The sequence below is a fragment of the Ursus americanus genome, chromosome 12, assembly GCF_024610735.1.
Source record: "Ursus americanus isolate L20-20 chromosome 12, mUrsAme1.1.p, whole genome shotgun sequence".
Classification (NCBI taxonomy): domain Eukaryota; kingdom Metazoa; phylum Chordata; class Mammalia; order Carnivora; family Ursidae; genus Ursus; species Ursus americanus.
This window is the reverse complement of record NC_142138.1, coordinates 4,251,739-4,270,663: the sequence shown is the minus strand read 5'-3', so window position 1 is coordinate 4,270,663 and position 18,925 is coordinate 4,251,739. Positions and strand designations below refer to the sequence as shown.

At 46.7% G+C, this 18,925-nt stretch overlaps 2 protein-coding genes across 5 annotated transcripts in view; one reads left to right on the top strand and one right to left on the bottom strand.

Annotated features, from left to right (window-relative positions):
* Positions 1–4,159: 4,159 nt before the first annotated feature.
* AKR1A1 (aldo-keto reductase family 1 member A1) lies at positions 4,160–15,593 on the bottom strand. 2 transcript variants are annotated; one of them, XM_045799676.2, is made up of 9 exons: positions 15,455–15,593; positions 9,591–9,680; positions 7,707–7,826; positions 7,395–7,546; positions 6,574–6,769; positions 5,513–5,712; positions 5,184–5,256; positions 4,956–5,042; positions 4,160–4,317 (listed from the first exon to the last, which is right to left on the bottom strand). In XM_045799676.2, the coding sequence occupies exons 2-9, from the start codon at positions 9,672–9,674 to the stop codon at positions 4,252–4,254; spliced, it is 978 nt and encodes a 325-aa protein (XP_045655632.2). In that variant the 5' UTR covers positions 9,675–9,680; positions 15,455–15,593; the 3' UTR covers positions 4,160–4,251. The 2 variants fall into 2 exon arrangements, with proteins under 2 accessions (XP_045655632.2, XP_045655633.2); XM_045799677.2 differs by having other exon boundaries at positions 15,339–15,478.
* The window catches only part of LOC148109129 (uncharacterized), a 28,039-nt gene continuing 24,687 nt past the window's right edge, over positions 15,574–18,925 (top strand). For all 3 annotated transcript variants that reach the window (XM_087865849.1, XM_087865847.1, XM_087865848.1), the window contains exons 1-2: positions 15,574–15,796; positions 16,413–16,501. In XM_087865849.1, coding sequence (XP_087721975.1) covers positions 15,574–15,796; positions 16,413–16,501 — 312 coding nt within the window. The remainder of the gene's footprint in view (positions 15,797–16,412; positions 16,502–18,925) is intronic.

The following is an 18,925-nucleotide window of genomic DNA, read 5'->3' as shown; positions in this document are numbered from 1 at the left end:
AGAAAAATTTTAAGAAGCAGTTAGACTCTCTAAAGCTACTTCCCCAAAGCAATAGAAGATTAAAAGTCTATTTTCTGGAGAGGATAAAACAAAAAAGGATGTTCGAACTGAGTGAAAGTTGAGAGTAGAAGGATATTGAGAAAAAAGGGATTGAATGATTACATACAAAATGTTGAGACTTCTGACAGGTGGCTAGTTGTCTATCCATATGAATTTTCCCTTTTTCTATAGTAGTAACAGAACCCTGATTTTAATTTATGTATTTATTTTAGTGCAAAGCCACAAGAATAAAAACTAAAATCGTCACTGTCCCATGGAGATAGTGCTTCCATGATGACATTTTGGTCAATGGAAAGTGAATAGAGGCAATGTGTACAGCTTCCGGATAGACGCATTAATGGAAAGGGGCTTGTCGTTCACAAGACTTGTTGGTGAGGCATCTTGGACCATGTCAATCAGGGCGATGCCCCGGGAATGACAAAGCAGTAATAGAGGAGAAGCCTAGGTTTCTAGCACCATGGAGCCACCAAACCACATCTGAGCTGCTTATTCTCAAAATGTTGTATAAGACAGAAATAAACCTCTTGGGTATATTATCACATATCAAGCAACGGCTACTAGAATTGCAAAATAAATAGAGATAAATCAATAATTGCAGTTGAGGGGCACCTGGGTGGCTAAGTCAGTTAAGCGTCTGCCTTGCGTTGGGCTCCCTGCTCAGTGGAGAGTCTGCTTCTCCCTCTGCCTCCCCACCACTACTTGTGGTCTCTCTCTCTCCAGTAAATAAATAAAATCTTTAAAAAAAAATAAAAAGGAAAATCAACAGAACTTGTTATGAGCATTCTAGAATTTAACATCTCAACCAACAAGGAGATTTTCAGTGTTTTAATGCTTTGGACAAATATCAGGGCTCTTTCATGGATATTTTCCTAAACAAATACTGTGACCTCTTTCAAATACATGTTATCAGTCCTTTTTTTCAAGCATCCTTTTTTAAGTTTGCCAACCTTTGACTACAAGGTTCCCATTCCTTCTTCTACACAATGCCACAAGGTCTCATTTTTTCTACTTGAGACAGTCCTCCCTTGCAGACCACAAGGCAGTTTCTGAGGTCTTAGATTGTACTTGTGTATAAAAAATTTTGATGTAAGAAACTGGAATGTGGTGGTGCTAGCCATTGGCTGGCGAGCACTCTTTCCCTTTTCTTCTGGAATGTCATCTTAAAAAGGCAAGTCTCATTTTTAAATTCTGCCATCTGTGGCCATTTATTCAGAACAATAATCATATAAAGAATCTTTTTTGCAAAAATACTTAAGAACTTCATAGTTTTCCAAAAAGCTTTCCTTAATACTTTGATATTCCAAACATCCTCTTCTGAAGGCTAGTGTCCCCATCTTTTTCTTTTTTGGTTAACTATCAGATCTTCACTTTTCAATGGCTTTGGGTATGTTGTATGAAGTTCCCCAACATCACTTTCACTGTTTCAAGTAATACGTCTTTTGCAAGATTTGTAACTTCACTTTGCCGTGGATGTGTGCTGTGTTATTCAGCGATTAGACAAAGATGTCAATAGAGCAATCCAAAGTTAAGCCAGGTGAGATGTTTGAATCAGAAATAATTTTTAAGGGGCGCCTGGGTGGCACAGCGGTTAAGCGCCTGCCTTCGGCTCAGGGCGTGATCCCGGCGTTCCGGGATCGAGTCCCACATCAGGCTCCTCCGCTATGAGCCTGCTTCTTCCTCTCCCACTCCCCCTGCTTGTGTTCCCTCTCTCGCTGGCTGTCTCTCTCTCTGTCAAATAAATAAATAAAATCTTTAAAAAAAAAAAAGAAATAATTTTTAAGGAGTTTATTAGTGAGTAATTTCATGTTATGGTAACTTCTCCTTCCCGATATGGGCTGAATTGTGTCCTCCAAATTTATATACTTAAGTCCTAACTCCCAGTACCTTAGAATGTGGCTGTATTTGGACACAGGAAGTGCAACATGGTGCTGGAGAATGTGAAACAAATGTGGACTGAGATCCCCAAGAGCGGCAAGGGCAAAAAGTCCAAGCCGGTCAACAAGCACTGCTGCCTCTCCAAGATGTTCCTGTGTGGGGACTTGGTCATCATGGTCTTGCAGAACTGGCTCATCACCACCAAGTAGAGGACTCTTCCCCCACTGTCAGAATTCTCTCCCTCATCCTGTAAAGACCCGCCCTTTATAACGGGAATAATAAAGTTCTATGTTTTTTCTAGTGGCAAAAGAAAAAAAAAGAAATCTGGACATAGATACATACAGAGAGAAGAAACTGTAAAGGCATGGGGCGCCTGGGTGGCACAGCGGTTAAGCGTCTGCCTCCGGCTCAGGGCGTGATCCCGGCATTACGGGATCGAGCCCCATGTCAGGCTCCTCCGCTATGAGCCTGCTTCTTCCTCTCCCACTCCCCCTGCTTGTGTTCCCTCTCTCTCTGGCTGTTTCTATCTCTGTCAAATAAAATCTTTAAAAAAAAAAAAAAAGAAAGAAAAAAGAAACTGTAAAGGCACAGGAAGATAGCCATATATAAGCCAAGGAGAAAGGCCTGGAACAAATCGTTCCCTCATGACCTTCAGAAGGAAGCAATCCTGCTTATACCTTGATCTTGGACTTGCAGCTTCCAGAAGTGTGAGAAATAAATTTCTGTTGTACTGTTACGGCAGGCCCGTTCTGTGGTACTGTTACAGCAGGCCTAGCAAATACATACTCAAAGTACCTCGTAACTGTAGAAACTTGTATCATGAAAGTATGTCAAGTAGCTATGGAGTCGTATAGCAAGCCACTTGGGGAGAGTGAGGTCAGGAAAGATGTCTCAGAGGAAATGACAGCTAAGCCGTACATTTAAATATTGGTGTTAACTACACAATGGGCTAAGGGGTGGGTTGTTCCAGGTAGAAAGGACCAGAGAAAAAGACTAACTTCCAACATGCTTCCCTCCATCTACGTTTTATCCATTTGATCCATTCTCTCCACTGCACCAGCCTTGTGTTGCTGAGAAACAAATCAAGCCAAGTTAGTCCTGCTCCAAACTCTTCCTTGGCTTCCTGCTACATTCGGGATAAAAGCAATATCTTAACTCAGTTTCCTAGGCTCTCCATCACCAGGCCCTACCTAATTTCAGCATTATTTCATGTCATTTCACCCCCACTCACTTTCAAGTTTCTATCACAGAAAACTTCTTTAGGTTTTTCCAGTAGCTTCTTCTAGTTTCAAGGCTTTCCCCATAAGCTATCCAATTTGCATGGAAGACTATTCCCACTCTCACTTCTTTTAACTAATTAATCCCTATTCATCCTTCATATCTCAGCTGATTAAATCAGTGCGCTCCTCACTCTGCACTTTTCATAGCACTTCTTCCAAGTGTAATTAAACTAATTATGCAATTAAAGTCTGTCTACATTAAACTGTAGGGACCTATGTGTCTTGGTCTCCTGGGTGTGGCATTGTGCCTAACTCACATAAGTACCCAAGAAGTATCTGTTGAATGAAGAGCAATGGTTCCACTGGAAAACTAAAATTAGTTTTGTGTGACTTAAGTTTAGAAGAATTTTTCAAAAACCTTCCTAAAACCTCAGTGACCTTTGGTGGGACTATAAAATACCTAAGATAGGACCTTAAGATAGGTACAGAGTGACAAGTTTTCAGACTCACTTGACCTCCTTCAGGTAGCCTATGCACACTGACTGGAGTGTCTGAGACAAAGCCCCTATCCCCACATTTCCTGATTTTGTAACCTGGGACTCCTGAACTTCTGAATTAAGCGGGTTTTTTTGGCTCTTCATTGTCCTAAACTTAGGCACTGGACAAGTTGGAGAGGTGGGGTGGGAACCCAAGACCCAGGCCCAGCAGATCCAGGAAGCCACAAGACTCTCATTACCTTGATCGCACCCTGAGTAAGACTAATTTTGGGCACCCTGGGACAGCATGTAGTGCTGAGAGATGCCACTAGACGGCGCTACTCCCTCAATATACCTAATCCAAGAAAAGTAGAAATGGCATTCAGCCACATCCTGGTTTTTCCAGAACCGAAAAAGAAAGGAAGTCTGGGCTTGGGGTAGGTGGCATCCAACATCCCTCAGTCCAGCATCCCTAAGACAAATAACTTCCATCTCAGGTCTGACCAGACAAATAAGACAAGCAAGTAGTGTGGGTGCTCCAATGGCTTTATTAACTCCTTTCTGCGGGTGGCAGAACCTTGCAGCTGGAGAGCTGGAAAGGAAACCAGGAAGTGGGGTTCTCAGTATGGGTCATTAAAGGGGTACAGAGGGTGCCCTGCATCTCTCGGGACTCTCTTCCCATCCACCTGGAAAGAGAGACAGACAGATGACTCCATTAGCAGGAGCTGACATTCCAAAGACACAGCATCTTTCCTGAATCTTCCTGAACGTCACCTGTATATAGCACTATGCCAGATGGTAGTGCAGGACCTGGGCCTCAGAGAATGCCAGTGTCAAAAGCATTCCAGCAAATCATACCCTGGTATATATCTGCCCCCACCCCTAAGAGTTTGCAGTCTCAGCTGGAATAAGGAATATTTATTTTCCTATCTGTAACAGGCTTCAACCCAACCTTGATCCTTCTACCAAGGTTGAAAAGGCCTTAGGCTCCTCTCATTTATACCAGTTACTGAGAACTTGCCATGGTGTCAGGAACTGGGATCATTTTACAGACAAGAAATTGACGATTATAGAAGTGAAATAACTTGTTCTAAGTCACACAAGATCGAGGCAGGACTGGGACTCACAGGCTATAATGCTTTATCCCCAAACCATACTACTTCCCCAAGCTTAATAAAAAGAAAGGAGCCCACTGTGTCCAGGACAGCAATCCTACCAACAACATCCTGCCTCTCCTCTGACCAGCAAGGTTGAGGCCAGATCTGGGCCAGAATCGTGCCCCAAATCTTACATTCCCTAACTCTGCCAGGTGATATATACTCACTGTGAGCATGGGCACAATGTATCGCCAATTTTTATTCAGGGCATCTAGCTGCTTCATCTCGTCCGGGCTAAAAGTAAAGTCAAACACCTGGGGATGGGAAGTGGGGGTCAGGAAAGCCAGCTTCGTGTGCAGAAGCTGGGATTCCAGATCACTGCCTTCTTGCCAGGCAGAATCAGAGCCAGACTGTGTCCCAGTGGACTAAAGAAGACAGGACCCATCGCCAAGTACCTGGATGTTCTGGAGGATACGTGAAGGGGTGATACTCTTGGGGATGCAGATCACTTTCCGCTGGACCTGCCACCTAAGGTGGGGGATTGAAGAAGATGAGGAAGAGGAGTCAGTCCTCACAAGCATTGTTGCATCTTTCACGCAGCCTTCTCTAAACTCCTGGAGCCCCTGAGCCCCAGTGCAATGGGGGACATGCCTCAGAGCAGCTTCCCCCAGATTACATGGCAAGATTAGCAGCCTCATTCAGGTAGCTGGATAAGGAATCCCTCAACCCTGTCCTTCCAACCCAGGTGCCCTCGCCCACCCCCTTTCCCCAAGACTGCCCGCACCTGAGCAGGATCTGAGCTGGAGACCGGCCATACTTTTCAGCCAGTGCCAGGATCACTGGCTCCTCAAGTAGGACCGGTTCATCAGGATCACGCCAAGCTCGATCAGAGGAGCCAAGAGGGCTATAAGCCGTCACCTCCAGGCCGCGTGCTTGGCAGTGGGCAATCAGCTCCTTCTGAGCCAAGTATGGGTGACATTCCACCTGAAACAAGAAAAAAACCCATCACTACAGGCTGGGCCCACCCAGCTTGCAGGGCCCCACCCAATCGTGCACATCGTCACCAACCTTGCATTGCTGACCCCCCCACTTCCACTCAGCCCACTTTTCCCATTCTTCATCTTCCACTGTCCATTTCATTCTCTTCCCACACTTCAATGTCTGTCTTTATTTTCTGTTTTCTAATATTCTTGTATTTGATATGAACCAATACATAGCACTTACTCCCATGGACAGAACCTTACTTTATATGTACATTACGCACATTTACTTCCATTGTGTTTGAATCAAAGACTTTTTTTTTTTTTTTAAAGATTTTACTTATTTGACAGCACAAGCAGGGGGAGCAGTAGGAGAGGGAGAAGCAGGCTTCCCACCAAGCAGGGAGCCCCATGCGGGGCTTGATCGCAGGACCCTAGGATCATGACCTGAGCCGAAGGCAGATGCTTAACCTAATATGAGGCACCCAGGCGCCCCTCAAAAAGACTTTTTAGCCCTTTTTAATTTTAATTCCAGTGTAGTTAACTGACTGCCCTTCTTCATTTTTTTTTTAAAGATTTTATTTATTTGAAAGAGAGAGAGAGAGAAGCAAGCTCCCTGCTCAAAGGGAGCCCGAGGCGGGACTTGATCGCAGGACCCTGGGATCCATGACCTGAGCCAAAGGCAGACGCTTAACCGACTGAGCCACCCAGGTGCCCCAATGCCCTACTTCATGCAGAGAATTTCTACACCAAAACTTCTGAAAACTTGTTAGCCATCTCCATGACGGAGACCCATCATTTGCTCACTCATGTTTTTGCACACACACATACCCCGAAACCAACAGATCTGCTTTGCTGTGCTCACCTGCAGGACAGCTGGGCGCACCGAGGCCACACTGAGCACATCATCGATCTGCCGACTGCTGAAGTTGGACAGGCCCAGTGCCCGTACCAGCCCCTTCGCCACCAGTGCTTCCAGTGCTTTCCAGGTCTCCTTGTAGTGGGTAGAGTCATAGCGGATAGTCCCATCGGCATTCTTAGGGAAAGGGTTGTCTCCCCGCCTAAGTGAAAGACAGCCCCCCATCAGTGGGCACAAATGCAAGGCTCCTGCCTTACCTGCCCATCCAGCCACTCTGTGGCCCACACTAAGCCCAGAAAGGACAAAAGGCCAAGAATAAGAAACAAGCATGGTTTTTCACCCTTTCAGGTCATGACCTAGGTGTTAACTCTATACAAAATGCCCATTCCCTCTCCTCTTTTTCCTAGATGCAGATTGTATCTCCTCTCCTCTGGGAAGTCTTTCTGAACTCCTTCCTCCTCAGAGAGTTGCAGGCTCTTGCGACCTTCTTCGAGTACAGGGCACAGAGCTGATGCTAAGGCTCCTTTGACACCCTCTGCTGGAGGTGATTCTCTACGGCAACCCTAGGCCTAGCTCAGCAGAAGCTAGTAGTTTCCAGAACGAATAAAGGGAGCAGGAGGGACCACTCATGTGCCCCTAGGATACCCACCATAGGAAGCTACACTTCTTTTCTGTAGCTAAACTCCTGGCTGCGATAGCGTAAAAGGCTAAGTTCCCATGGCAAGCTCAGGAGTGTTCCTCTCCCACTCTGCTTCTGTGCCTTACAAGTTACTAACACGACTCCCCCAGCACCCGACTCCCTGGATAAAGACCCTGGCAAGGCTCACTCAAAGGCATAGGGCCAGTGCATCAGGTACAGGTCCAAATACTCCAACTGGAGCTCAGCCAGCGTCTTCCGGAGGGCAGGCTCCACATCCTCAGGGTGGTGTTTAGTGTTCCACAGCTTAGAAGTCACAAACAGCTCCTCTCGAGGCACCACCTGGTACAGGGGGCAGGGCCCATAGGAAGGAGAGCCGTGGGCACCCAGTCTCACCCACTCTCCCCTCTGGGAGAGGAATTAGAAGAGGGAAGATGCTGCCAGATCCCTCCAGCCAGGCCCCAGACCTCTCACCCCACCCCTCGGTAGCCCCCGTCCTCACCTTGCCAGGTCCCACATTCTCCTTCAGGGCCTCCCCGATCTCAGTCTCATTGCCATAGATAGCAGCACAGTCAATGTGGCGGTAGCCTACACTCAGGGCGTACTTAACAGCTGCTTTCACCTGCCAGGCAAGAGAAGCAGAGACTTCAGCTCTGTTGGCCTAGGCCAGAAACTGCCCTCCTGGGGGGGGGGGGGGGGTGTCACTGATGGGGGAGGGGCAGGTATACCCCTGCAGTCATCCATAAAGTAGGGGTGAAAAGATGAAAGACGGTTCTAGTCTAGGGGACCAGAAGCCTCTTCAGAGACCCTAAACCTTTTGCACCAACCCAATAACCCCCAACATTTCCTCCTACCCAAGCAATCTCAGTGGGGCCCAGTAAAAACTAACATTGTATTCCCGGTTAGATGCTCAGGAGATGGATGGATACACTGACAAGGAAGAGAAGTACAGGTCATTAGACTGGTTCTCTAGGCCTGAGGAGCTGGTTAGGGAAACGTGATACACAGGTAAGTAATTCATAGGTGAAGGCCACACAGACAGACAGCTATGCAGCAATGTGGATCAACTGAGCTCTGGGAGTTCAGGGGAGCAGAAGAGCTCTGAGAGGGGGAGAAAATTAAGGAAGGCAGAAAAGTGAGATGGAAGCTGGGCCCAGAGCCCTCTGTCAGCCCTTCTCTGGAGAGAAGAAAGCAGACAGGAAGGAGGAGGACAGGTCAGTCAATCTGCTAAAAAAGCAGACTAGAAACCTGGCATCAGAAGCAGAACCAAGGGTGCTAGGGCCTTGCCATTCAAGATCCCCATCGAGGTACAGCTCTTACTATCCAGATGTACTCCCCTCACCCCTGCCACCCCAAACCCCTGTCACGGCCCAGTTCTGTTCTCTGCCCCCTGTCCTTATGTAGCTCCTGGACTCTTCCTGGGCCATGTCAGTGCCTGCCTGGAGCACAAAGACCCTGGCTCCACGGTTCTAGGCAGCTGGAGGAAGGAAAGCAAAGGGAAAAGAGGCAGAACACGCCACAAATCCCAGCCTAAATCCAAGAGAGAAGAGGATGTTCTCATTGCCAGAGTCCCTCTCAAACTTAATCCCCAAACTTCTCTAAACTCTGACTCAGATTTCCAAAGAACAAGGAAGAAGTCTTGGGAAGATGCCCCACCCCAGGTGGGAGCTGCATCTCTATATATGACAACCCTAGGAAAGCAGGTCTCTATTCCCACACTCCCCTAAGCTGGAAGAGTCTACACCAGGGGTTATTAAATTCTAGCTAGCAGCTGCCTTTTGTTTTTTTCAGCTAAGAACAATTTTTACATATTTAAATGGTTACATAAGTACATAACTGCCCCTATTTTGCAACTTGTCCAGCAAAATCTAAATTATCAAGCATCTGGTTCTTTAAGAAAAAGTTTGCTAACCCTTGGTCTAAGCAGTTGACGTAGTTTTTCTTCAAACCCTGACATCTGCCATGTGCCTACCGCTGGACTGAGCACTGGGGAGTGGCCCAGCCCTTAAGGAGCCCTGTGTGGGAGAGGGAGACATGGTCACAGCACAGGGTGATAGTGCCATATTAGGGGTCAGCACAGGGCCAGGCCCAGAGGGGTCCCATGGCTGCCACAGCACTTAGTGCAGATCCAATTAGGGAAAGGCCTTCCTATTCCCTTGGCCCTCCTGGGCCCCTCAGTCCTTCCTCTGAGTCACCTGAGGAAGCCAAGGGCTCACTGCTGGTCTCTTCTTCCCTTGTTCCTTCCCACTGCCCTTCAGGCTCATCCCTACATGAAATGGAATATAGGGATGGGGCTGCTAGGAAAAATTCAGGGACCCTCTCCCAAATTCTGCCTTTTCCCTAGCAGAGGTACAAGAAGCCCTCCTCCCCTTCCTCCATCTCTCACCTGGCCAGGATCGCTCTTCCAGGTGCCCAGCCCAATCAGGGGCATCTTCTGCCCAGTGTGCAGGACGACACATGAAGCCGCCATTGCCCCCTGAAACACAGATGGGAAGAGAATGGGGTGGGGGTCAGTGTTGCTGCTTGAGTCAGCTACCCATCGGGCAAGACTCCTGTAAAACGTGTGTGTAAAGGGAGCGCAGAGGTGACAGAACAAACAACACAGTTGTGCACACATGCCTGTGAGCAGAGGGCAGCTAAGACAAGGTAGCCAGAACCAACCAAAGCCAGTAGCTCCTGGACAAACATTAACTGGACCACCAGCCTGACTGCCCTTCCTTCTGCCAGGCTAAAGGTCTGTGTTAGAGAGTTCCGATACCGAGAAACCAAGGTGAGTGGCTCCCTCAAGTACCTAGCCTTGACTACATAACATCTCAAGCCAGGGTAAGACAGGCAAAGGGCATTATGAGTCAGAGTGAGACCAGGTGACAGAACGGATTCAGGAACAGGCCACTTCTCTGAGGATGAAATGAACACTCCCAGGAGGTTGTCAGAAACTAGAGATTCTCCTGGTCCTCTTGGTCTAAGAGGTCTGCTCGGCATGCTGGTAGGCCTGAGTAGACCATTTTCTAGATTAAAACAAAACAAAACAAAAACCTCAGAGAGATGAAGTTATTTGCCCCCAAATCAACAGCTGAGAAGTGGCAGAGCCAAGGATCCAAGGAAGAGCCAATGGATAAAGGCAAGAAAGGGGCAGGTAAACACAGACATAATATTCATGTGCTGGGCCTCAGAGTAGACACGTATTACAGTGTGCTACAGAAAAGCAAATGACTTCTGTAGGGCAAGGACCAGGAAATATTGACATTGGCTTTTAAGAGTAAGTTGGACTTTCCCAAGAGTCAAGGCGAGAAGGCTTTCCAGGAAGGGGAATTAGACACAGCAGAAAGCAGTAAGTTATAGACACGAGAAACTTTCCAACTGAACAAAACAGGTGGGTGATTGGAACAGCCCTCTTTGGAGAGCTTTGAAAATCAGAAGTCTCCAAAGGGCCCAAGAATACTCATTCTGTCCTCAAATGACGAATGCTCTAGGCCTTGTGGTAGGCCTAAGAGACACACATATTCAAATAGAGTCCCTGCCCTCTTGGGGTTTATGGTACGACGAAGACAGAGGACATCAGTACAATGTGTAAGATAGGGACCAAAATCTGCACAAGCCTAACAAGAAAAGAGTAACCCTGCTAGGATGGCTTCTTGGAGATAATATTTGAGTCTTTTTTTTTTTAAGATTTTATTTTTAAGTAATCTCTACACACAATATGAGGGTCAAACCCACAACCCCACGATCAAGAGTTGCATGCCTGGGGTGCCTGGGTGGCTCAGTTGGTTAAGTGTCCAACTCTTGATTTTGGCTCAGGTCATGATCTCAGGGTTGAGAGATCAGGCTCCATGCTAGATGTAGGGACTACTTAAGATTCTCTCTCCCTTTCCCTCTGCCCCAACCCCCCAATCTAAAAAAAAAAAGAAAGAAAGAAAAGAAAAAAAGATTCTCTCCCTCTCACCCCTGCTTGCAGAAAGAAAGAAAGAAAGAAAGAAAGAAAGAAAGAAAGAAAGAAAGAAAGAAAGAAAAAGTTGCATGCTCTACTGACTGAGCCAGCAAGGTGCCCCTGAGTTAAGTCTTGATGAACAGGAATTATCCAAGCAAAAGGGAAAAGAGAAAGAATGCTCACCCTAACAGCCAATAAGGTAGAAATAACCTTTTCCCTTGATCTCATGAGTATTATAGATATCACTTCCTTGGGATTGATTTCATTGCCAGCAATAACTTTATAAATATAACCTTTGTTTCCAAGTTCTGAAAAGACATCGAGAATATTATGGTAGAGCAGGAAACAAGATAAGTTGTAAGTATAGCTGACATATCAAACTTGTTTTTCCTACTACTTCCAACTCTGGAAGAATTTTATAGTCTAGCATAACCTGGTTATAGAGACCACCTTTTTCTGCTAAAACAAAAACAAAATGTTCAATCCAAGCAGCAAACCACAGATCACTGAAGGCAATACTATTACCAAACTTCCCAGGGATCAGGCAAGCATGTCTGGACTTCACAGGAGGAACTAGCCTGCCAGCTGCCACCAGAGTCTGTGGTTGGTTTCCTGGGCTTGATCCCCAAACAGGTGACCTGTTGGCCTCTCCCAGATTTCCCAGCATACATTGGAGAACTCTGAAATTACAGGTGGACTTAGACTGAAAGCTTGAACAAAAGCCTGGTCTAAGGCAAAAAGGAAGAAACCTGATGCTTGCTTCTTCCTTTCTTTTGATGGTGAAACTGAAAACCCAAAACGCTGATGCTTGGGGGAGTGGGGCTCATAGAAGAAGGAACACCTAACAAAGAGCTTCAAAGAACAAGAGCTCCGAAGGAGACTGGAGGGGCCACAGCAGAGAACAAATGTTTTTCTCTAGGACACAAAGCCATACTCTGCCAGCTCTTGACTTCCTCATCTTCTGCCTCATGCATTGGCGTTCCAGCCTTCTCTTGCATTAATATGCTCTGAAGTTTTCAGGAACTGCCTAGCTAGGCCTCTGGCAGCACTCAGAAACCCTCATATTAACTTGGGAGAGGTTTTACACATAAAAGAGAAAAGCTGGGGCGCCTGGGTGGCTCAGTCAGTTAGGTGTCTGCCTTCAGCTCAGGTCATGATCTCAGGGTCCTGGGATCAAGCCCTGCATCAGGCTCCTGCTCAGAGCTCCCTGCTCAGCTGGGAGTCTGCTTCGCCCTTTCCCTCTTTCTCTTTCCTTCCACTTGTGCTCTCTCTCTCAAATAAATAAATAAAATCTTAAAAAAAAAGAGAGAGAGAGAAAAGCTGGGTGTGTGTGGGGAGAGGTGGTATCAGGACTCAGGTTTTAGGGGCACCTGGCTGGCTCACTCTGTGGAGCATGCAACTCTTCATCTCGGGGTTGTAAATTCAAGCCCCACATTGGGTGTTGAGATTACTTAAAATCTTTAAAAAAAAAAAAAAAAAAAGGACTCAGGTTTTATTATTCTCAAGTCAGCACCTACATTCCTTCTCTCTGGGGCTGTCTTCCCTTCTCAGAGGAGGGCTCTATAGCTGCTGCCTGGATGCAGGGAACCCGAAAACACAGGAAAAAGAGGAAGGAGTATTTACATGAGCGTTCTCTGGCTGCATGGGTCTTTCCTCTACTTCCCATAAATGTTGGTGTCCCTCAGGGTTCTGTCCCCAATCCTTTTCCCACTCCCTAGTTTGGCTCATGTCTTCAGTTACCACATAAAAGCATTGATTCTGCCCACCCCAGTTCTGGATATTCAACTCCTTCTGGACATCTTCACCAGTATGTCCTATAGGTATCTAAGACTCAACATGTCCAAAACTGTACTCGTCAAATCCAGCTGCAAAGCACAGAGGAAACAGTTCAAGGCCTGGGGTTGCACAGACCTAGGCTGGAATCTCAGCACCCTGGCCCATTGTGAAGAGATGTTATATCTTTTTTTTTTTTTTAAGATTTTATTTATTTATGAGAGAGAGCGTGCACACACAAGAAGGGGGTACAGCAGGCAGAGGGAGAGGAATAAGCAGGCTCGCCACTGAGCAAGTAGCCCTATGTGGGACTCGATCCCAGGACCCTGGGATCATGACCTGAGCCAAAGGCAGACGCTTAACCGACTGAGCCAGCCAGGCGCCCAAGATGCTGTATCTAAAGCACTTTGTACAGTGCCTGACCCATGCTCTTCACTCTGTGTACTCTCTTACCAGGGACTCAAGGCCCTGGATAACCACCTGTTAAACCAAACATGTTCACAGTATAATCTATAGGGTCTTGAAAAGCCATCTAAATAACGTATTTCAGTTCATTGGCATTTGAGTATTATCTGTCAGATTATGGTTTTGACAGGTGATGGGTAGGGGGGTATATCCTTACCTGTACTTCTAAGAAGCCAGCATGGAAAACCACTTTAAATATGTAACAGTGGCCAAGATTTGGTCTATGGCTGGGTTAAAAATCTTAATAATATTGGTAAATATTTTTTTAAAAGATACAGTTTGCTCTGGACCGTAATGTAAAATCCAAGACTGCAGTAACACTTCATGTACTTTTTGATGTATGTGAATTTTAAAGAATTTTAAAATATATATGCTTCTCCCTCTGCCTTCTGCTCCCCCTGCTTGTGTGCTCTCTGACAAATAAATAAAATCTTTAAAAAATATATATATATTATATCTAATATATATCTAATATAATCATAATATATATTTATGTATTTAAGTCTTTCTCCAGTCCATCCATATTTGCCTCTACTGCTATTGCTCTTACTAGAACCATCCCTACCTGAAACACCAATCTCTCTGCTTCAATTGTGGCCGCTCTCCCCACAATCCATTTACCAAAGGTGACCATGTGACCCCAAGGATCAAACTCTTCCAGCAGTTCTTGCCGACCTTCAGGATAAAGTCTACACCACTTTTTTTTTTTTTTTTAAGAGACAGAGTGAGCAAGTGAGAGAGAAAGAGAAAACATGAACACGAGCAGGGGGAGAGGGAGAAATAAAATCCCCACCTAGCAGAGAGCCTGATGTGGCTCTGAGATCAGGACCCTGAGATAATGACCTGAGCCAAAGGCAGACGCTTAACCGAATAAGCCACCCAGGTGCCCCAAAGTCTACACCTCTTAATAATACCTCTCATAACCTGGCTCCCACCTTCCTCATTTTGCCTCCTCTTCACTGCAAACTCCGTTTCAGACTTTGCAAAACCAGCCGCCACTGACTTGAGTCAAGGTACACTTTGCTTCCCCAAGTCCCACCCTTGCCTGGCAAACTGCTGCTCATCCTTCAGCTATCACTTGTCCTCCCATGCACCGATAGCTGTGCACCTAGCTGCTGTTGCTTGTTTATATTGGTTTCCCTCACAGACCAGGGTACTCCCTGAGGTCAGACCATATTATCTATCTGAACTCCTCACTCCTAGAGTGCCTGCCCCATACATACACATAGAAACACAGACGTGAGCACATGCACGTGCGCGCACACACACACACACACACTAAAGACACACCCAAAGGCAAATGGGGGAGAGCTTGACAGCTGGCGTGGGGGTGCATTTAAGAAAGTCACTGCTTTCATCACCTTCTTTCTCTACTTCTTGGGTAACCTGGAAAGAATCATCTCTGGAAAGTATCAAAGCACTTTACCATTTTCAGAAAAACAAAACAAAACAACAGTGGCTTCATACAGGATGATACTGGGATTGCTCCTGTACAAATAAGAAAACTGAGATCTTGGGGAAAGTAATAGGCTTGATTAAAACCATCGAGGCTCTTTTAGGGAGGTCTTGCAGCCTGAGTATGGGTAGGCTGAAGGGAAGAGTTAGTTAATAGTAACCCCATCTGGTGACAGTTCAGATTCCATCCAGTCTCACTCTAACAGAGGTCTGAGGCAACGGAAAAACATGCCCTAGCTTTCCCAAACCCAAGGCAGGCGCCTGAGTAAGTTAAGTCTACCCACTTCGGCTACTTCCAGGAAGTATCTCTGCAACTGCACAGAAAGGCCAGAGTTCCTGCAAAAATCGTGTTGGTGAGCAAACAAAAAGAAGAGGACAACTAAAACGTACTGACCACCTAACAGTTGACGGGCACTTTAAAAGCTTTATCTCACTTAATTCTCACTACAGTTCCGACGTAGGAACTGATTTCATCGGTGAGAAAACTGAGGACCAGGGAAACTGAGAACTTACCCAAGATCACACAGAGTTCAAATCCGAAATTGAGTCAGACTGCCTCCAAGAGCCTGCGCTCTCTGCTCTATTCCGGGGGCACAGAGGAGATGGGGGCAGCAGCAGGAGAAACTCACCTCGGCTGGAGCGCAGAGCGTGAACAAGACAGTGTGATCTCTGCTCGGTTCGGCGCCCAGCCCACAAGCCAATAGGCCTCAGCTTCCGGAACCGGCGGGCTGCAAAGGAAGTTCGCCTGATGGTGAAGGCAGGCACGGGGCTTAAGTCTGGCGGTGCAGAAGAAGCTCCTCCCGGAGGAGGGGAGAGGGCGGGGCTCTCAGCATCACGCGCAGCGGCGAACCCCATCCCTGCCCCGCGTAAAGAGCAAGAGAGCGGAAGCCAGAGCCGGGAGCCTGGACTGTCTCCTCCTCTGGCTGCGCTAGCGGTCAGATTGGCTGGAGTCGAGACACTTCGCGGCGCAGGTTTGGAGGACGCGGGGGCGGGGTGAAGCACGAGCCGCCCGCCACGTGGGGAATTCTAGCGGCGGGGGAGGCGGCGCCTCTGCTGGCCCACATTGCACCGCGCGCCGCGGCGACACCGCTCTAGGCTGCTGGAGCGCCTTCTGCCCGAGGGGGAAACCTCTTGGGTGACACGCTGCAGTTTCTTCTGGTGTCTCCTCTGCTCCCGGGTTCGCAGAACCAGCTCGCTCTCCTCTCACATAGGGTCGGGTTGGCCGGCTTTCCAGCCTATACCTAAACTGGCCCCGTTATTTGGTCAGGCAAACCTGCGGAGAGTAGCCGCAGAATTAAAGTTGTAACAAGGAAGACTTCGAGCCTCTGGGCTCCAAGAGAGAGAAAGTTCGTAGTCCCTGTATCTGGACTGTGGACTCTGGCCGCCCATTAATGTGCCGGGTACTGTGCTAGACTTTATAAACATGTTTTTATTGAATCTTCACAAGAACCCTGTGAAGGGAATGCTTTTAACTTTTTGTAAGCCTTTTAATTAAAGCATAGTGTAACATACGTAGAAAAAAATTAACAAATCTTAAAAGTACAGCTCTATGTTTGTTTGTTTTTTTCCAATGTAACTATTATCCAGGTGAAGATACAGACATTACCAGCACACTGGAAACCTCCCGTGAGGGCGGTATTCACGTTCCATTTTACAGCTTGGACAGACTCAGCCCGGTAAAGTAGCTTGCCCAAAGTCACACAGCTATTAAGCTACAGATTTTATGTTTGAAATACCCCTTGCCATTTGAACTAAGAGGTGTCTTATATTTTACTTGTTTTCACCTCTGTGTAGCTCTGCCTTTCTATCCCCACATCTTCGTCTCCCCTGCCCCTCTACTCTTCCCCCTCTTTTGTCCCTGGGTTACTCCCCACCGTTTCCTCAATACAGGTGGTGTCCTGATAGACCAAATGTCCAACGTTTAACGCCATCAGTCCTCATAAAGACACTCAGCTTCCAGCTTATGTGATCAGAATTTTATGTCCCTCAAACTTAGCCTGTCAAAAACCTGCCATCAAGAGACACTTGGCATAATCCCATCCCTCCCACCTTTCTGCAGGGTCTGACTCTGTATTTTTTTCTGCTGAGTCTGACTTCTTAAAAGTCTGAAGTGCAACAATCAGGTGGTGACCTTGCCAACTGATGAACTGCTGAGTCCTTCTCCTTCCCCAGTGTTGGGGCTTTTGCTCCTAGTTTTGGTGCCAGGGAATGTTTCTTTCTTTCTTTTTTTTTTTTTTTAACATTTTATTTATTTATTCGACAGATAGAGACAGCCAGTGAGAGAGGGAACACAAGCAGGGGGAGGGGGAGAGGGAGAAGCAGGCTCTTAGCAGAGGAGCCTGATGTGGGGTTCGATCCCAGAATGCTGGGATCACTCCCTGAGCCCAAGGCTTAACGACTGCGCCACCCAGGCACCCCCCAGGGAATGTTTCATGCAAGGTACAAAGCTATCCCACCAAGAGTTTTCAAAGCAGTAATCGTCAGATTGTAAAACAGATCAGCTCCAGAACATACCACCCCTTTCACAACCACCCTCCCATTTTACAAAAGACAAGCCTCTCAGTCAACTTCTAGTGTGTCTTGCACCAATGTAAAAACAAGGAGGCAGGGAACAGCTTGAGAGGTAGGAGGAGACCACAGGAATGAGTTGTCCCAGAATCCAAGGGAAACGAGTAGTTAGGTAGGAGGGATAGTAGGGATGCATTGTTTTGGTTGTCCATTCCTCCCTCTTTTGGAGAGTTTCTTCCTCCTCATTGGATCCAATTCAGCAGTCATTAATTCAGTTACCTGCCCTCCCCTAGCCAACATGTATGTGAATGACCCAAGATAATGTCAATTGAATATTCCTTCCTTGAGTTTGAATTATTAATAGAGTCATCAAAAGATAAAATCAGCTGAATTTCATGCTTTTCATCATGAAATGCATTTCACTAGCACCCTTCCAGGGCTGTGAAGCAATCTCTGCTAATAGGACCTCCTCAAGCCACCTGGATCCTGCCAATTCCTTGCCAGACCTTCCCTTTGGTCTTGAAAGTTCTCCTATAGCCTTCCCAAATAGGTTTTTTTCCCCCCTTTGGTCAGAGTCAGTTTTTGTTGCTTACAACCAAAGAAGCCTAACAGACATACATGAGTAAAAATAGTATCAGATGCTGCAGGAAGAAGAGGAAGAGGAAGTAAATCACAGGGAACTCTAAAAAAAAGTAATGAGGGGCGCCTGGGTGGCTCAGTCAGTTAAGCTCTGCCTTCCGCTCAGGTCATGATCCCAGCGTCCTGGGATTGAGCCCCACCTTGGGCTCCCTGTGCTCGTGCTCATGCTTTCTCTCACTATCTCTGTCTGTCTCTCAAATAAATAATAAACTTTAAAAAATATTTAAAAGATATTTTTTAAAGATTTTATTTATGTATTTGACAGAGAGAGACAGCCAGCGAGAGAGGGAACACAAGCAGGGGGAGTGGGAGAGGAAGAAGCAGGCTCCTAGCGGAGGAGCCTGATGTGGGGCTCGATCCCAGAACGCTGGGATCATGCCCTGAGTCGAAGGCAGACGCTTAATGACTGCGCCACCCAGGCGCCCCAAAAGATTTTATTTATTTGACAGAGAGAGAGATCACAAGCAGGGGGAGTGGGAGAGGGAGAAGCAGGCTCCCCACTGGGCAAGGGGCCAGATGTGAGACTCGATCCCAGGACCCTGGGATCATGACCTGAGCTGGAGGCAGACGCTTAACTGACTGAGCCATCCAGGGGCCCCAATAAACAAAACCTTTAAAAAAACAAAAAATAAATTTAAAAAAGAGGTAATGGAAAGAGAAAGAGTAAAAGTAGGACTAAATGAATGTGAATAAAATATGAATGTTTTTTCACATCTCAGATTCAGGTATTGTGTAAAATACAATAGGAGTGATTCAAGTTAGATATAAATATGGTGTGTTTATATTTATGTTGATGATCAAATCCAGATTTGACCATGGAACTGCTACAGCCATTTTAGCTCCAGAATGAGGATAAAACCAGTGCAAAGAGGAGGACAAAGCCAAGAGAATGTCAGGGAAGTAGAGACACTGAGACTTCATTGTCACACTATGTCTGGAATTTGCCCTATCCC